The 13,847-nt window shown below is 46.1% G+C and overlaps 1 protein-coding gene across 1 annotated transcript in view; it reads right to left on the reverse strand.

Moving 5' to 3' along the window:
- Nucleotides 1-833: 833 nt before the first annotated feature.
- The window catches only part of shank1 (SH3 and multiple ankyrin repeat domains 1), a 99,165-nt gene continuing 86,151 nt past the window's right edge, over nucleotides 834-13,847 (reverse strand). The window contains exons 25-27 of the mRNA XM_033644369.2: nucleotides 9,728-13,241; nucleotides 7,292-8,182; nucleotides 834-3,468 (exon numbers count right to left, since the gene is read on the reverse strand). Coding sequence (XP_033500260.2) covers nucleotides 3,381-3,468; nucleotides 7,292-8,182; nucleotides 9,728-13,241 — 4,493 coding nt within the window. The 3' untranslated portion in view covers nucleotides 834-3,380. The remainder of the gene's footprint in view (nucleotides 3,469-7,291; nucleotides 8,183-9,727; nucleotides 13,242-13,847) is intronic.

The following is a 13,847-nucleotide window of genomic DNA, read 5'->3' on the forward strand; positions in this document are numbered from 1 at the left end:
TATATGAATGTGTGTATATGCATATCACATATACATATATATTCTGTAAGTTACCTTTCATCAGTTCATATTCTCATTTTTTAAAAGATCTCTTAAAGGAAAAAGAAATGCTTTCTATAGAGTCAGACCGATTCCCTCTGATTTTTTTTTTCTCCTGACAGCAGTGGCGAGCCACCATATCTTGATTATAACTTCTAAATGCAAAGAAAGGATTAAAAACAATTCCCCAAAAACTGTTTCTCTGCGGTCACTTAACGAGAACATCATTGTAGCAGTAAGAGATGTTTTCAAAATGTCTTATCCAAAGTTATTATGGGCCCTGTTTACACTAGCAAGCGTTTTAGAGACCTGATAGAAACAAGGAGAATCTGGGAGCCACATTCTGCTTGTTCACCATTTCAGAAACATGCCCCCTTTTTGGCTGAAAATGACTTCAAAACCTTTAAAGGGAAATGTGAAAAGCCACAGTTGCTAATGGAAATAGGGTCATTGCATAATATGCTGGTAATAAACAATGAGCTGTGAGCATACTGGCACATGTCAGCGACTGCAGAAGGTGCTTTGTACAAACAAGGAGATGCAAATGATGAGCGAGAACAGACTGGAGCTCTTAATACTGTCAGGCTATTAACAGTGGAAGGGAGCAGATGTAGAGAACGGGTCGAACTGTATAGAAAGCAGAACAGTTAAATAAATACATTGTACCTTTTCATGTTAAACATTATTTGGAAGACAGAGATTCTTTAGAACTTTTGAGACTTTTTTCTTTTTTTTTTTACATCTTAAACCATAATTAGATGACCATTGTTTTCATCGTCCTTATTGCTATTTCCTTTGCATTCAAATATAATCTCTCCTTGACCACCAGCACAAAGCAAATACAGAGACAAATCCACTTTTACTCATTCACAAGCCTGTGTGTGTGTGTGCACTTTGAGCAACGCTATCTATGAAATCTCATTTATCTTTTTGCAAAAACAGACTGAGGAGTAGCAGGGCCGCAAGGGGAGTGGACTCCCCCATCAATGCCCCAATGTAAAACGCATGTTTGATATGTGTTCGAGGACTCAAAAGCAGCAGGAGAGGTGAAGCGTTGTTCAAGGTAGAGAGGTCATGAGAGAGCCCTTATATTTGATCTCAGCAACAGTGAGAAAAGCAGGACTGAGGTTTTAATGAGATGTAAATGTGCAGTGATGGCAATATGGCACATGGAGACATGGGAAAAGCATATTTGTGAATGTTATCAATCAAAAAAACGGGGTAGCCGGAATTCAAAAATACATTTAAAGTTAAATAAAGTGATATATAATTTTCACTTATGTGTATCATGGGCATCCCCTAGAGTAACACTTGCTACACACTCAGTATCTGCATATAAGTGCCGACTAACTTTTTAAAAGAGTGAGAAAATCATATTTTGAGGCCATACACGTGTCATTTTGATTAAAGCTTCACAGTCTGACAAAAAGAAAAACAGCAAGGAGAAAGGAAGTGTTTCTAAAATGTGCTTCACATTAAGTTGCAATGCTTCTCGTCATACAGAAGCAATGTTAAGGGTACCGTGCACTAAATAATATGCATCTTTCAATTCAAAAATACCTATATATACATATATATTTATCTATATAACCAACACGATTATCTTCATCACACAGTCAGAAAATGCGCCGACTGCACACGAGCGCCACGTCAGCCACCAGAGGCAGAAAGCAGGAACTCTCTGAAGCTGTAATAACAGTAAGGACGATGAAAGTAATGATAAATAGTAACAATAAATCTCTTCATATCAATATCAGTATTCCAGTATTCCCATTTAAAGTTTAAAAATTGTAAGAACAATCATAGTATTAAAACTCGATATAAGCGTTTTTCTGTCAGATCCCCTCGGCCCGGTGGCTGCTTGTTTCCTCCTGGATTTTGTCGAGAGAGAGGGGGGGGCCACTCCTGGAAGGAGCAGGGGGGGATTGGGTGGGGAAAGAGCAAGAAAATGGCAGTTTTTCCTCTTCCCCTCCCCCCTCTCCTTTCCAGTCTCCCTCGGTGGATGGAAGGTCTCAATGGTTGTACAACAGTTGCCTCGACGCTGAGGAAGTCTTTCTCAGGAAAATCGAATCCTCGGGGGGATTTCTCTTCGCACTGTCACATGTTCCCGTCTAACAGTTGAAAGCACAGTCTGTCTCCTTTTGTGGATCCAAACATATAGTGTGTCTATATATAAGGTGTCCCATAAACTCTAACACAATCACTCGCAAGTGCTTGTGTGTATGTGTGTCTACATGTTGGTGTATGCATGCAGGCATGTATAGAAGTAACTCGGGTGCCTGTGTGTGTGTATCAGTGTTTATTTTTTTATATATTTTGTTGGTCTGGGCACTTATTTTTGCTACAAATTTGTGATACAGTGACCAGTCTGTATATATGTCATTATAAGACTTAAGATGATAAAGAGCTATAGAGAAACACAGAACATCCTGATCACAGGACCTGCAGTGAAGACAGAGCCCTACCAGTGGTGAGGTAAAAACAAGACGTAACCAATCCAAGCCGAACACGCAGCTGGCCTCCTCGGTTTGAGCCGAGGACACAAGTTTTCCGTCTGAGCCCTCTTCACCTCTAAAAGACGTGGAAGCTGTCATGATATACTGCCCTGCGTCGTCCTACGTTCGCCATGCAGACAGACAAAGCCTTGCACCTGCAGACACTCACCCCCATTCACACTCAGATATTCATCGATGATATTCAGACACGGTTAAAAACTAGCATCCACTCACACGGGGAGGGGTTGTCATTGATTGCACTCTAAATACTCTTGGTGGGTTCCACTCTTAAACCTGAACAGATTTAACCAGCCAGCTGAAGGGTAAGAGGACTATTCAACAAGATGGCTGCACGATGAAGGACACCTCTATCTTCTCTAGCTCACCAACAACACAACTTGCTCAATTTTTTTTCAAAAATCGATCTGGCTTTTGTTTGTTCCTCTCAAGTATTTGGTTCGGTTTCATTCGTGATATATGCTGCAGCCATGGTGTTTTCATATGCATTTTGGATGAAAGTGTGTTTGTGTTACTTGTTTGTTGATTGGTGTGACCGTGCATGCATGTGGGGAGTGTACTTGTGTAAATCAGCCTGCCACAACTGGGGAGCGCCAGCCGGTGTCTTTATGGATCGTCAGCCCTTTTTCCATCCCTGTGTTTCCATCTCCCTTTGGGACTTGACTCCCTCTTTCTGTCGCTCTCTGTGTGAAATCTGTTCCCCCCTCATTTGTTGTGTGAATCCACCATGGATAGCAGCAGTTGTGTCTTCCTCCCTCATTGACTCCAACCCCTCCTTCTTTCTTTCTCTCTCTCTCTCTTTCTCTTTCTGCCTCTGCGTTTGCAACCTCAGCTCCGACTCCCATCGTCCCTCCTCCTCTCTGTCTGTCCTTCCCGAGGTGAGAGAACAGAAATGGGAAATGGGCTGCTGGAAAGCCTGAGGACAGAAGAACAGACATAGGACACAAGTGATGTTTTTTTTTTTTTAAATGATAATGAATGGTGTTTGTTGCTTTGTAGCACAGTTGTGCTCTTGTGTGAGTCCTGCAAGTGTGAAGAATTCTTTGTTCATTAGGAGAGTATGGTGACTCTTCTGCTGTGGTTTCACCACATGACTGATTAGACTTGGAAAAAAACAGGTCATCACACACATGGTGACTGACAACAGCTGGGTTTATTTCTTCAGCTGCTTTGCAATGCTATACACGCCTATATAACATTTATCTTGATGTTTTAATATGTTTTGCCCTTTCTATGGAGGTATGCTTTCCCCTATCAGACTGTGTTGTCCAGCTCTGCTCTGATTGGTCCAGTTTGAGAGCAGCTTGACCCTCAAACATTCAGATCACAACCACCCGAGTGATGGATGTGTTTGCTTCTTTATTGTCTTTTATATTACAAATTTTATGACATTTTTATGACATTCCATTTCAACTTTTTTGTCATACTATGTTTTTATGACATTTTGTGACAAATTATATTATGATTTTTTTTATTGTATACTATACTATGACTTCTTCTATAAGTTAGCATTTAAAAAAAATATATTTTTATGACATAGTGGGGGGCTGAAGTGGGCCGGACCAGTAAAACCACTGCATCATAACCTATAAATATCAACCACTTCAAAAATTTCTTTCATTCTGAAAAAAAGAAGAAGAAAGAAGAAATAAAAAATTATGTGCAAATTCAACAGTGTGTCTTAGTATTTCCACATCCAATCAGTCTACTAATCACTTTCATTACATGTGACTTTTTAAAAAAATTTTCCACTAAAGTTGAAGCATTGAAGAAGCAGGTTTAGTCATCCTCTGCATTACAATCTTAGGTTTTGTCAGTGCCTCAGCAGCAGGGTTCCACTAATATTGTTTAAAGACAGAAGTATGATACAGATTCTTTTGGACTGAAGCTGCTGGTTGATAATATGTTGCACAATGTTCAATATCTTTAAATATGACCATAGAAAGTACTTATTGTTATTTCAGAGAGCTGTGTTCTGGTCAGAGTGGAGAAGCCTCTAAGGCAGTATTTTACATTAAGTACCTGGTCACTGTTTAAATTGTTACTGAAACCTCTCAGCCTTCACATGTGCATCAAAATTATGGGCTCTAGTTTCCCGGCGCGGCAGGCGCAGGGTGGCGAACTCCGCACAGAGCTAGTTTCAAGCAGCGCAACCCGAGGCGCGCTCAGTTTGGTAGTTTGGCAGACCGAGGTGCGCTGAGATGGGTGTGGCGGCGCAGCAGGGGGAGGTGCCGACAGATCCAGCTTGCCGCAGTGACAGTTTCGTGCCAAAAGGCTTCGCCGAAGGTGCGCTAAAAGCTCGCCAGCTGAAACCACGTCCAGTGTCAGCGCAGGCAGAGTGCAGACGGTGTAAGCTGAAGTTTGGCTGACCGGCGGACAGTGCGCACACGTCACCAAAACCTCACAGGCAGGTTTCCAGAATATCAGGCACATTAATAATGCAATAAATACCCAAAAAAACACTATTCAATGCAACTATCTGCAATCAGCACATAAATGTATCTCTATATCGTCTGTCCCGTCACATCTGATGTCAGATAAAAGGGGATTGGCACCGTTTGGCACACGTAATGGAAACCCAACCTGATTTGATTAACACAGCTGCAAACTAATGAGTTCACATCCCTCTCAGCCAACCACAAACAGCCACAGCATCAGATAGGGAGTATATATTCAGCATCTGTCATCTTAGAAAAGTCAAAAGAAAAGAAACAGAGTGAGACTGCGAGAGAGAAAGAGAGAGCGCACGCGCACACGAGAGAAACGCAACATTGATTTACAATTGTGGTGACGTCCTCCCAGGCTACCTTTGCATCATCAGCCCGTGGAGGTCTGCTCGCAGTTCTGTATGTTCGGACACTGCAAGCTTGGACCTCCCGGACCAAAACATTAGTTTCCTACTAGGAGAAGTTTGGCCGTCTGACGCTGCTGCTCTCTTCTGCCATGGCGAATTGAGTAAACTCTCATTACGCCTTCGCGCAGCGCGTTTAAGGGCGAGGAGAGGGGCTCATTTGATTGGTGTGATATGTGTAAAACCCACTCCACGCCTTCTCTCCTCCCTCTTTACAACTTGCGGGAAAGAGGAGTAGCTGCGCCAGCGCACACGGTGTGCCAAACTTGCAAAATCCGCCTGGCCACACCCAGTTGGCGAAGCGCAGGTGCGCTGCGCCCCCACCTCGCCCGGTCTGCGAAACTAGAGCCCTGAGTGTGCAAAGTCATCTAGTGGGCCGGATTGGATCCTTTGGCGGGCCAGTTCTGGCCCCTGGGCCGTATGTTTGACACACCTGACATAGTGTATAATGAGATTTGACTTTACTATGACTTTTTTATGTTTTTATGGGATACTATACTTTTACAAAAAACCAGTGTAGTGTGTATTGGTATTAAAGTTATTGTAAAGTATGCCATAAATAAAATAATTTAAAAAGTATTACATGTCATAAAAGTCAAGTCATAATATACTATGCTATTCAAGTGTCATGAAAATGGCACAGTATGTTATGTCATTAAAAAAAAGTCATATAAATGGTGTAGTATGCCATAGAAAAAATAATTAAAAATGGTGGTGTAGTATATCATTAAAAAGTCATTATGTTGTATGACGAAAATGTTTTTTGTTGTTTGTTTTTAAATAGAGTATGCCATTAAAATTTCATAAAAAGTCATGGTAAAATATGCCACTAAGATTAAAAAGTTGTAGTAAAAGTTGTGCCATAAAATATGGCATGAAAAATGTCATAGTATAGTGTGCCATAAAAACTGTTACGGTAAAGTATGCCACAAAATTCATTTGAAAAAAAGTTATACTATATTATGACATATATGACATAAAAAGATTATACCACAGTTTGTCGCAATAAATGTCAGAGCACACTATGCCATAAATTAGAATTACTGCCTGACAATTGTACTGTAGGCCTCCACCGACCTGTGAAGTTACATTTTACATGCATGGCTGTCCAAGCTTATATGTAGTTAAGACTTTGAAAGACGGCAGTAAGGTAGTAAGTGTATTTTTTGGCATAATTGACGTCATCACTATATTAACAGGGATAATTCCAGTAAATAATTTCCAGAGGGAAACATGCTGTCTTCCCTTGAAGCCTGTCTCTATAGAGGAGTACAGAGGACTGACAGGGAACCACTGAGCTTGTAGTTGACCATCAGCTGAACATTATAGAACACAAAGTTCTAGCTGTGACAGAAGACAGTACTTCAAATGATGCTACATATTTAAAACGTCGATGCTTCACACACATCCTCAACCCGGCTGCAGAGAATATCTATACAATCACCACAGTTTAAAATTAGTGTCACCAATTCAGTATCCAACCAAATGTGCTCCCTTCTGTTCCTGAGTTATGACTTTGAATACTGGTCAGAAAAGTGAAGCTGAATGTTATCCTTTGGATATAAAATGTCATCACTTTTTCATTTTTTATTATTACTATTAGCGATTTATGTAAAATGTTGTCATAACCAGTGTGTGAATTTTTGAGTTATGGCCAAAAATGTGTTTTGTGAGGTCATGGTATGATGATATGCAGTGCTGTAAACTGAAGAGTAGCAAAATAACCTATCGACCAGTGGTGTCCAAACCTTTTTTGAATGGGGGCCAGATTGGATAACGTGAAAATACCTGGGGGCCAGCTGCTTCTCACATCATATGGGTTATTAAAAAAGCACATACAAATAAGACTGACTCAACTGTTTCATTTTCTATTGAGTTGCAGCCCTACCTGTCCATTACGGTCCTCAGGGCCCGTTCTATGTTCATGCGGTGGCCTACACGCGTCACACCCAGATCCAGATAGTCGTCCTTGGTCAGGGAGGGAAGGTGGGTTCCGTCAATCTCGTTGTCCAGGAAACGCTCTCTGTGCTCACCCAGGTTCAGGTATCCTAGCCAGTCTGCAACATCATACTTGGTCCAGTAGGGCAGCGGCTTGGAGGCAAAAGGCTTTGTAGGGGAAGGGGGCGGTAGATGGGGGTAACTCAGGCATGTAGGTGGAGGGAGGGGGTGCAGGGGCGGAGAAGAGGTCCCAGAAAGGAAGTGAGTTGGAGAGAGGGATCGAGAAACAACTAAGGTGGAGTTTGGAGGAGGAGGGGCACCGGAGGGGGCAAAGAGAGGAGGAGAGGGCGAAAAGTAAGGATCTCCGAGAGGGTTCCCAGGTGATGGCGGGGTGATTGAACCTCGGAGGTCGTACATGGCACTGTATAGAGGTGTGGTGGGGAGGAGCGGAAGAGATGATGGCCGTGGTGGACCCAGCTTGGGTCTCTCTGATGGGGAGATGAGGGGGCTGGGTGCTCGCCTACGCTGGAGCATGTGTGATTCTGCTTTGCGAGACTCGCGACTAGGGATGAACTGGAATTCTAGGGCTTTGGTCCGGTAGACAGGTCTGTGTTTGGGGGAAGTGGGGTATGGGGAATAAGATGTAGGGGACAGCGGGGAATGGGAACGTGGAGGCTGAGAGGCAGCTGGAGGTTGAGGAGATGGGGACCGTCCCCAGTTTGGGTACTGGGAGGCAGGGGTGGGGGACGGGGATAACGATGGCTGCGATAAAGAGATTGGAGATGGTGACTGGGATCGGGCTGAGGGGGGGCTCAGAGCTGAAGCTGAATCCTCTGAAAATCTGTGAATGGAGAGGGAGAGAAATTGTTAAAAGAAAAAAACATGACAGAAAAACATGCATACACATTAATGACCATGTTTGTAAAATAATGTCCAGCAATTTTTAGAACCTGTCGATTAAATGATTTTATATGGTCAACATCTTAATTTTGTACAGTGTAGGGGTGGGGGGGTCCATCAGTCTTGACTGATGTATCGATTCAGTGATCAGCAATCCAGTATCATTGATGCAAAGTGAAAACATCGATCCATATCATCATCTTTAGGTTAAGCCTGTATTTTGAAACTCTTTCACCATCAAACCGCAGCAGGCAAAATAATGCCAAGCAGCCGAGAAAAAGACATTTTTTAACATCATTTACTCAGGATTAAATCAGCAGCGTGGAAATATTTTGGATTTCAGAGAAAACACCAGTCAACAGACAAAGCACATGTCATATGTCAATTATGCTGTTTTAAGATAAAATACTCAGGAAATATAATGGATCTGCCTGGCTGGGCATCTCACTCCACTAACTTCTTACTACTGCAACATTAGCAGCTCTGTTTCAAAAATGTTTGGCTGAAAAAACAAGCATGCAGGCTGAAATTCAACCATGCTGCTCTGTCAGGACACTCAGTGACTTAAACCAACGGTGAGTAAGTATGTAATGAGTAATAAATATGTTTTAAAGCTGTTGGGAGAAGTTAGACTTCAGGACTTTCCACCAGATAAACCTGAAGTTTTAAGAAAAAGATGGTTTGGGTTGAAATGAAAAGATTTCTTTCAGATATCATTTTCTGACAGAAAGCCCTGAAGGTTGACTTGACCCATGTGCTGTTTTATGTGTTTTGGTGGTGTCAGTTTAAAGGAAATCAGCTACAGCTATTGATCATTATTTATATGTTGTCTTTTATGGCCAAAAAGAAAAAGAATGGGTGGCAGTTTTTTCTGTAACCGACTGTGATATATGGGCACATGATATTGCACATATCGATCACAGGCCCCTGAATAGAATCAAACTGAAATCGTATTGTGGCAGACTATTGGCAAATATCGTATCATTGTCCAAAGAATCAATATAATATCGTACCATGACGAAAATAGTGATTTATACCCCTGCTACAATCAAGTCTATCAGTTAACATTATTATGTTTCACGTTTAACAAGGTTTCCTCTTCTTCCTTACTGTCTCGCAACAGGTTGTAATTTCAAGCAGGTGTCAAAGTTGTATGTTCTTCCTGACAAAAAAAGGAGTGTGGAAGTGGCTATATTACCTGTGTCTGCTTCTGAGAGAAACATGGAAAAAGCCAGAGAAATAAAAGGAGTGGTTTACACTGCATAGACACAACACTTACACAAGACATAAACAGACAGTACACAATCTTTTACAGAAGACTTGAACATCAATCGTGGGAGGTAAAGAACTCACAGGGGGCACACTGATACATTCACACAGGCGCAACATGAATACAATGACAATGTCATGCATCAACAACAACAAAACATGTAGTTCATGCTGTGACACTGAAAAACATGAAGCCAAAGTTTTCACTGATGTGTACCTGTGTCTGCTCAGCGGTCTCTGGCTACTCCAGCTGTCCTTGGTTCTTTGCTGCAGTTTACTGCTCAGCTCATTGATAATGCTGGGCTTCATACTGGACGCAGGAGGGTAAATCTTCTTCCCCTCTAAAAGTTGCCCCGACTGGTCCATCTGCCCCTCGCCCCAAAGAGGCTTCATCTCAGGAGTGCGGGGGCGATCAAAGTACGGTGAAATAGGACGTCCCAAATTCTGCACGTCCCTCACCCCATACCCATCCCGGCCACTTTCATCCATTCCCTCCTCGGCCTCGTCCTCCTCCTGCTCATCCCTTCGTCTGTGGGAGTGGAAGGATGCAGGAGCGGTGCTGGTCTGTCTGTGTAAATCACCAGTGCGACCTCCCTCTCTGAACCTGTTGGTTTTTGGGTAGGTGGAGGCTGCTGCTGTGGCATTCTGCATCTCAAAAGTTTGTCCATCCAGGTAACTCATGTAAGACTCCAGAAAATCTCCTCCCCTGTCTGATTCCCCTGTCCCACCTCCCCCTCCCATCCGTCCTCCTCTATCACCTCGGTCCAGCCTCTCGCCCCGGACACCAGCCAGGATGCTGTCCAGGTGGTGGTCACTGCTGCTGCGGCTGTCCAGTTCCTCAATTCCAGAGTCCACCACCGTCTCCTGGGACTCTCCTTTCTTGGTAGCAGGGGGAGGACGGTGGTGCTCCCCTGTTCTGCGACTGCCTGCAATGGTGGAGGAGGATGTTGTATGCGTGGTGTGTGTGCGCTCCTGGTAGAGCTGAGTGGAGGTGCTTGTTGTGGTGGCAGCAGTGGTGGTTGTAGCGGCACAGCTAGCGGTCGTGGCATGTGAGTCAGTGCCCCTATGTGGAGCAGAGGTGGCAGCAGTGGAGGTGGGCGCCGGGGGACCACGGTAGGCCGGGGGTGGCGCGACTGTGTGTGGGGGAGGTGTGGGGGAGGAGCGCCCAGGAGTGTGAGAGCTATTGTAAAGGTGGTGGGGGTGGGACATAGAGAAAGGTCTGTGATAAGATCCGGGAGGAGGTGGTGGTGAGACTGACGGGGGAGGCGGAGGTCCTGCTATCGAGGTGGGCTGCAGAGTAGAGGGTGAGTGAGGGGGTGGAGGGTTGGGCGACGTTTGGGAGGGAGAGGGAGCCGACTGAGTCAGGTTAGCCACCTCACTGTCATAAGATGTGAGGCTGGAGGCAGTGGAGTCCCCTGCCTGAGGTGAGGGCAGGGGTGTATGAGCAGGAAACCCGCTTGTAAATGGTTCTTTTTGGGGGGGTGGAGGGGGTGGTGGTGGAGGAGGAGGCGGAGGTGGAGGGGGTGGAGGAACCTGCTGTTGGCGGGAGGCCAGGCTGTTGGGGCGCATCCCGTGTTGTGAGTACCCTGACATTGCCCCAATTCCCCTGTCGAAGCTGTTGGCAAACTCTAATGGAGGTGGGAGAGGGTCTGCGTAGACAAACTCATCGTCTGCATCAACTGAGGGAGCAGGGGGAGGAAGAACCATCAGACCAGTCCCAGTGCTCCCAGTAGTGTTCGTTGTCTGCTGAGTACTGGTAGGTGGAGGAGAGGGAGGGGTGAGGGACAAGACATAGGCATCAGATTGACTTTCCATCCTAAGAAATGAGGGCCTCCGAGGCGGTTGAGACTGGGATGCCTGCTGAGCAGCGCTTTCAGCAGCTGCTGCATTGGCAGCAGCCTGTTCTGCCCTCCTCATATAACCCTCTCTCTCTTTGTCCCTCTCTCTTTCTCTCGACAGTTCCCTCTCCCGTTCCCTAGACCTCTCCCGCTCCCTTTCCTTATAGCTTGGCTGATACGGCTGAGACTGGTAGTGGTGCGTATGGACCGTTTTGTCCTCAGAGAAACGAACTCTTAGCCCCTCACGAGCCCCTCCTCCTTCCCGTTCCCTCTCTCCTCCACCACCTTCCTCACTCCACACACTTCCAACTCCTCTGAGGATTCTGGGCGAGGGCGGGCGGCCAACAGTGGCCGTGGTGGCAGCCAGAGAAGACGAGGTGACCAGGTAAGAGGAGCTGGAGGACTGAGCGGCGGATGACACCGGCTGAGAGGTGACAGCAGACGAAGGGAAAACCACACTCGACATCTGGCGGGTGAAGTGGTGCTCTGGTCCCCTCCTTAACCTGTTGTCATCCCTCAGAGCACGCTCTCTGGCAGCCAGGGCGAGACCTAGTGGTGATGTGGGGTCAAGAGCCTTTCCTGTTAGAGGGTGAATGAAGGTGGTGGAACTGGGCAGTGCTTGCTGCCTACCTGCTGCTGTGTACAAGTCAGTAGGTACAGACTTAGGCTGATAGTCTAGGGCAGGTGAGGAGTACTCAGGTAGGCCAAAGGCTGGAGGCATACTGCGGGTGTGATGGATAAAAGTGTCCCCAGAGAACATGCCCTCATCGATAGACTTGGATGGGCGCAGCCGTGTTGATGAACTCTCAGCCTGTGTGCTAAGCTGTTGCTGTGACACTTGAGTCCTTGTTAATCCATCACTCACTCCTCCAAGACTCACATCCTCCTCAGCAGACATAAACAAGGAGGCACTCTTTCTGCGGGCTTCATGAAACCGTTCCCTGTCTCGACGAGCTGCACCAACAATGGCAGCCCCAAACTGGCTGGTAAAGTCCAGATTATCCTGGGCTCGCATAGAAGGCAAGGATGGAGGTGGTGGAGCTGGGATGGAAGGTGGGGCAGGGGGCTGTGGAGCAGGAGTGGAGGGAGGATGGGGTGTTTTGGCATCATCTGTCTCCCCTGATGCAGGAACATCTGCCTCCACACTGCTGCCCTGGCTGCTGCGTCCACTGCTGCTGGTTGAAGGGGCCTTGACAATAATGGTGGGGATGGGGATGGAGCTTTTCTCCATCGAGCCTTTACCCCCCAGTGTACCCTGGCCCATGCGCAGGTCCTCTACCTTGGATTGCTTCACAAGGGGGCCCTTACCTCTCCGGGCCCCTCCTTTAGGACCACCTGCTCCAGCCCCAGCTGCACTGCGGTCTGCTCGCTGGGGTTGACTCTGGGTAGTCTGTTGTTGCTGGGGCATTACAGTGGCTATGCTGGATGGGGGGACAGCGGTGCTGTAACCTCTCCTAAGACCGGCTGCTTTGGCCCCTCCACCAGCCCCTATGCCAGCTCCAACAGGCTCCCCAGTATAGGCAACCTTCCGCGAAGCAGTCCTGCTTTGAGCAGTATGGGCAGCTGCGTGTGCATACTGGGTTGTGTGGTCCACCGCTCCACCACTGGGGCCAGTGCTGGGACCACCTGCCCTTTCCCTGCCGCCATGGGTGAAGTGCACTGACTGGGCGTAGGGCTGATAGTGCGCAGAGGTGGATGTGGACTGGGACACGGAGACAGAAGGCTGCTGAGATGACTTTGCTCTCCAACCTAGTGGTGGAGCAGAGGAAAACGGAGGGTCTGGTGGAGCTGTAGTGGGAGGAGGAGGGATGTCGTCTGGGCCAGGCACCGACAGACTGCGGGCAAACTTCACGGCTGGAGGATGCAGGTACTGCCTCTCCTCCTCAGGCACCCCTGCAGTACGGCATTCACAAATGGAGAAAAAACAAATTGGATTGAAATAGGGATTTACAGATGGTGTAGAGTGAGAATAAGAGAGGCTGATGAACAAGAAAAGAAGAAAAGTTCTGGGGCGAATAAGAGCAGAGAGGAAATGGAGCCAGAGAAAAGGAAAGCTGAGGATAATCTATGAGAGTGTCTGTCTAAATCTGACTGCCCGTCGACCTGCCAGCGAGTCTGTCCTCAATTCTCATGTCTGTTAGTAGGTAAGTCAGTTAGTGCTATATATTCCACAAACAAGTAGCAACTGGGCAGCATCACACAGCAGCATTTGTTTAGTCGGTCACCAGAGAGCACATTACTATTTCAGGAGGAGAGTTAGCAAAGCCTTTGTAAGCAAAAAAACCAGAAAATAATCCACCAGAATAAAACAAGGAGATTAGTGGCACTACTGTCTATAACAAATAGTAGTAGGGTGAGTGTAAGACAAACATCTTATTTCTATAGTACAGGTATATTTAGTGAAACAGGTGAGAGTATAACATACGATAAGCTACAGATACAGATACAAAGTGCGCACAGTTTTGGCCGCAGACAAGACATTGTTGGCCACAGACAAAC

The sequence above is a fragment of the Epinephelus lanceolatus genome, chromosome 18, assembly GCF_041903045.1.
Source record: "Epinephelus lanceolatus isolate andai-2023 chromosome 18, ASM4190304v1, whole genome shotgun sequence".
Classification (NCBI taxonomy): domain Eukaryota; kingdom Metazoa; phylum Chordata; class Actinopteri; order Perciformes; family Serranidae; genus Epinephelus; species Epinephelus lanceolatus.